This window comes from Primulina eburnea, chromosome 10 (genome assembly GCF_022965805.1).
Source record: "Primulina eburnea isolate SZY01 chromosome 10, ASM2296580v1, whole genome shotgun sequence".
Taxonomy (NCBI): domain Eukaryota; kingdom Viridiplantae; phylum Streptophyta; class Magnoliopsida; order Lamiales; family Gesneriaceae; genus Primulina; species Primulina eburnea.
Window position 1 is genome coordinate 16843591 of NC_133110.1, and position 4178 is coordinate 16847768.

General features: G+C 39.8%; 1 protein-coding gene across 1 annotated transcript; it reads left to right on the forward strand.

Moving 5' to 3' along the window:
- The first annotated feature begins 2590 nt into the window (after positions 1 to 2590).
- On the forward strand, positions 2591 to 3768 carry LOC140842946 (uncharacterized). Its single transcript, XM_073211151.1, has 3 exons — positions 2591 to 2798; positions 3028 to 3377; positions 3469 to 3768. The coding sequence occupies exons 1-3, from the start codon at positions 2591 to 2593 to the stop codon at positions 3766 to 3768; spliced, it is 858 nt and encodes a 285-aa protein (XP_073067252.1).
- Positions 3769 to 4178: the final 410 nt, after the last annotated feature.

Below are 4178 nucleotides of genomic sequence, written 5' to 3' on the forward strand. Positions count from 1 at the left end.
TAACTGTGGGGATCATGTGAAGTTTGCGACGGTGCTGTTGAAGAAGGAAATGAATAGATTGAGGTGTGAATATAACTATGAAAGAGGTTCTTCCTCGAAGGGTCATGAGGTTTTGTTATGAAGATTCTCATTTGGAATATCAGGGGAGGGGGTGACGTGAAAAAAAAGAGAACTAGTTCAAACGGTGATACAGAAATCAAATCCGGAATTAGTGGTGATCCAGGAAACTAAGAAAAAACACATTGATCAGTGTTTTGTGACTATTTTGTGGAAGTCCAGATTCTTTTTGCCCTCGGAAGGACGTGCGGGAGGTATACTAGTCATGTGGGATCCGAGGGTGGTTGTGGTTAGTAATAACTTGATAGGGGAATTTTCAGTTTCAATTCGAATTTGGGGTGTTGACGATACCAGTTGGTGGTTCTCGGCGATTTATGGACCTGTTAAGCCGCAAGATAGGGAGAGATTTTGGGATGAATTATCAGGTTTGAGTTCTATTTGCGAGGATAAATGGTGCTTGGGAGGTGACTTCAATGTGGTCAGGAATACCGAAGAAAAGATGAACAGCCTTACATCCACCACAAGTATGTTATGTTTTGACAGATTGATAGGAGAACTAGGCCTCCATGACCCTCCACTGTTGAATGCAAAGTACATGTGGTCAAATTTAAGGGCGGATCCAATTTGTTGCCGACTAGACAGATTTATGTTCACTAATGGATGGAGGGATATTTTCCCTCACTTTAGACAAACAGTGTTACCTAAGATTACTTCGGACCACTACCCGATGATGTTTGGTACAAATAAGTCGAAATGGGGGCCGACATCGTTTAGATTTGAGAATGTTTGGCTTTCACATCACAATTTTAAAGCCCTGGTTCAGAATTCGTGGAATGAAGGGGTGATTCAAGGTTGGGAAGGGTATAAATTCATGACAAAGCTTAAAAAATTGAAATTTCAGATTGTGAGTTGTAATAAAGAGGTATTCGGCGATGTAGGTGACAAATATGAGGAGTTGAGATCCAAGATAGAGCAGTTGGATGAGTTAGAATATGATGGAGGATGGTCAGAGAATTTGCAATCCGAGAGAAGGGCAACGAGATGTGAGCTGGAAAAGGTGGCATTTAAAAGATTCCAATTAGAGAGTCAGAAAGCTAAACTGAGATGGTTGAGGGAAGGTGACCAAAATTCAAAATTCTTCCATTCATTGTTGACTAACAGAAGGAGTAGATCGATTGTAGATAAGGGAGTTGGAAAATGGGTCAGTGGTTACGAACGAGGGGGAAATTGAGGAAAACATTATCAAATATTTTAGGAATCGTTATAGAAATTCAGAGGGGGATAGGGGATGTTTGGATGGATTGGACTGGTGCCCTTTGGATACGGTTGAAGCGGAAGGACTGGAGATTCCTTTCTCGGATATTGAAGTTAAAAAGGCGGTGTTTGAGAGTGATAGTTCCAAAGCTCCAGGGCCTGACGGGTACACATTTGCATTTAACCAAAAGAATTGGGAAACGATTAAGGAGGATCTTATGAAAGTTTTCGCTGAATTCTTCGAAGGAGGGGTGGTAAATGGCGTTACTAATGAAACGTACGTTTGCCTCATTCCTAAAAAACAATATGCCATTAAGATCAATGATTTTCGGCCAATAAGTTTGACAACAAGTTTGTATAAAATCTTAGCCAAAGTGTTGACTAACAGAGTTAAGGAAGTGTTGAGCAAAACAGTCGCCGATAACCAATGTGCATTTATAAAAGGTAGACAAATTATGGACTGCTGCCTTGTTGCCAATGAAGTTGTTGAAGAGCACCACAAGAAGAAGAAGGCGGGTTGGGTTTTTAAGATTGATTTTGAAAAAGCATATGATAATGTCGACTGGAGATTTCTTGATTTTGTGTTACATAAGTAAGAGTTTGGAGTTAGATGGGAGGAAGTGGATAAGAGGGTGCGTGTGTCAAATGTCTCATTTTCGATTTTTATCAACGGCAAACCGAGGGGAAAGATAAAAGGGGAAAGAGGTATTCGTCAAGGAGATCCTCTTTCTCCTTTTCTTTTCAATTTAGTTGTTGATGCCTTGGGGAGGTTGGTTGACAAGGCTAAGGATTTGGATGAGGTAAAAGGGTTAGTGGTGGGGAGAGGAAAATTCGAAGTTTCGCATATTCAATTTGCAGATGACACGTTGTTCTTGGTACAAACAAAAAGACATGTGAAGGCACTAGTGGAAATAATTAAATTATTCGGACTCAAATTGGGGTTGAAGATTTATTTTCAAAAAAGTTCTCTTCTGGGGATTAATCTCGATGATAATGAAGTACTCGATCTGGCACATGAAATTGGATGTTAAAAAGAAGATTGGCCAATAAAATATCTCGGGGTACTGTTGGGAGGTAAGCCTTTGACTTTAGACTTTTGGGAACCAGTCATTTCCAAGATGTCGAAAAAACATTCAAGTTGGAAGAAGGCGTTCTTGTCAAAAGGGGGTCGACTTACTCTTATTAAGTCCGTGTTGAGTGCAATGTCTTCCTATTACATGTCTTTGTTCAGGTTCCCAGTTAAGGAGGAAAAAATGATGTGTGATTTCTTATGGATGGAATGGATGAGGATAAACATTGTCATGTTGTTGGGTGGGAGCAGGTTTGCAGATCGAAGGATATGGGAGGATTGGGGCTGGGGACTATTGTGTTGAGAAATAGAGCGCTTCTTGGAATGTGGTTGTGGAGAGGTATTAAGGAAAATGAGACTTTGTGGAAAAATTTGATAACAAGCATTTATGGTCTTCAAGACAATGGGTGGGACTTGGGTTTGTCTAGGAATGATACATTCAGAAGCCCTTGGAAATATATTTCTCGTACATTCCCATCAATTCTTAGGTTGAGTGGACTGTTTTGAGGGGGGAAATTTCATTCGTTTCTGGGAGGATGTTTGGGGGGGAGTGGGTACGTCTTTCAGAGTTCGTTATCCTTCTTTGTATTCTATTTGTACTCAGACTAGTAAACCTATTCGCTGCTTCTTAGAATATGTTGATGTAGGTGACAGTCAATCTTATCGATGGGACGTGTATTTTAGGAGAAATCTCAATGATGTAGAGTTGGGGGAATTTACTATTCTTTATGGTGTTCTAGTTACGGTTAGGGTTCAAGTGGGTTATGAGGATTTCAGGGTTTGGTTGGGGGATTCTTCGGGCGTGTTCTCGGTCAAATCTGTTTATGAGTCTTTTTTTCATGTCCAATCCTTTCTTGTTTTCTCTTGCAATGAGAATATTTGGAAAGTTCCTATCATACACAAGATTCAGATTTTCTCATGGACTGTGGCTTTGGGTAAACTTCCTACAACATTCAGTGCAAAGAAGATGGCCGACTTGTGCTTTAAGTCCTCAATGGTGTACGTTATGTCAGAAACACAACGAAACACTGGATCATTTATTGCTTCACTGTTCTTTTTCACGAGTTATTTGGACTATGGTGATGCAGGAACTCAGATGTTATTGGGTTTTTCCTCAGAGAGCACGAGGCATGTTCATTATTGAGCCAGGTTTATCATCGGGTACAAGATTTAAGGTCTTCTGGTACGTCATCGTTCATTTAACCATTGGGTCACTCTGGCTCGAGAGGAATAACAGAATCTTCAACGACTTAAACAACAATGTCAATGAGGTTTGGGAGCTTATCAATTTCAGAGTTGCATCGTCGACATCAAGGATTAAAGAGTTCAACAATTTCACTATATCAGATCTTGTTAGGGATTGGAAGTTTGTGATGGTTTCACGATAGTGTGTTGTTTTATCCTTCTGTGCGGACTACTCATCCGCTTCTTTTGTAACAAAAACTTTTTAATATATATAATTTAATGTTTCCTATAAAAAAAACCTTGAAAAATTCTCACCGGTTGCTAAGATGGTCTCTGTTAAAGTCTTGTTAGCTCTCAATGCTATACACATTTGGACATTGCTGCAACTTGATATAAATAATGCTTTTTTATACAGTGATTTAGATGAAGAGGTTTACATGTTTTTGCCTCTTGGTTATACAAAACAGGGTGCGACTTTACCTTCTAATGTTGTTTGCAAGTTGCAGAATTCTATGTATGGGCTCAAGCAGGCATCCAGGCAGTGGATCTCTAAATTTTCCTCCACCAACTCTTGGTTTTGCTCAATCACAGCCTGATCATTCGCTGTTTATTC

Bases quoted from the DNA above. Each gene is read 5' to 3' on its own strand.
- LOC140842946 (XM_073211151.1), top strand. From the start codon at position 2,591: ATGGATGAGGATAAACATTGTCATGTTGTTGGGTGGGAGCAGGTTTGC. The intron at 2,799-3,027 runs GTTTGTCTAGGA...ATGTTGATGTAG, and splicing joins AGACAATGGGTGGGACTTGG to GTGACAGTCAATCTTATCGA. The intron at 3,378-3,468 runs GTGTACGTTATG...ATGGTGATGCAG, and splicing joins TGTGCTTTAAGTCCTCAATG to GAACTCAGATGTTATTGGGT.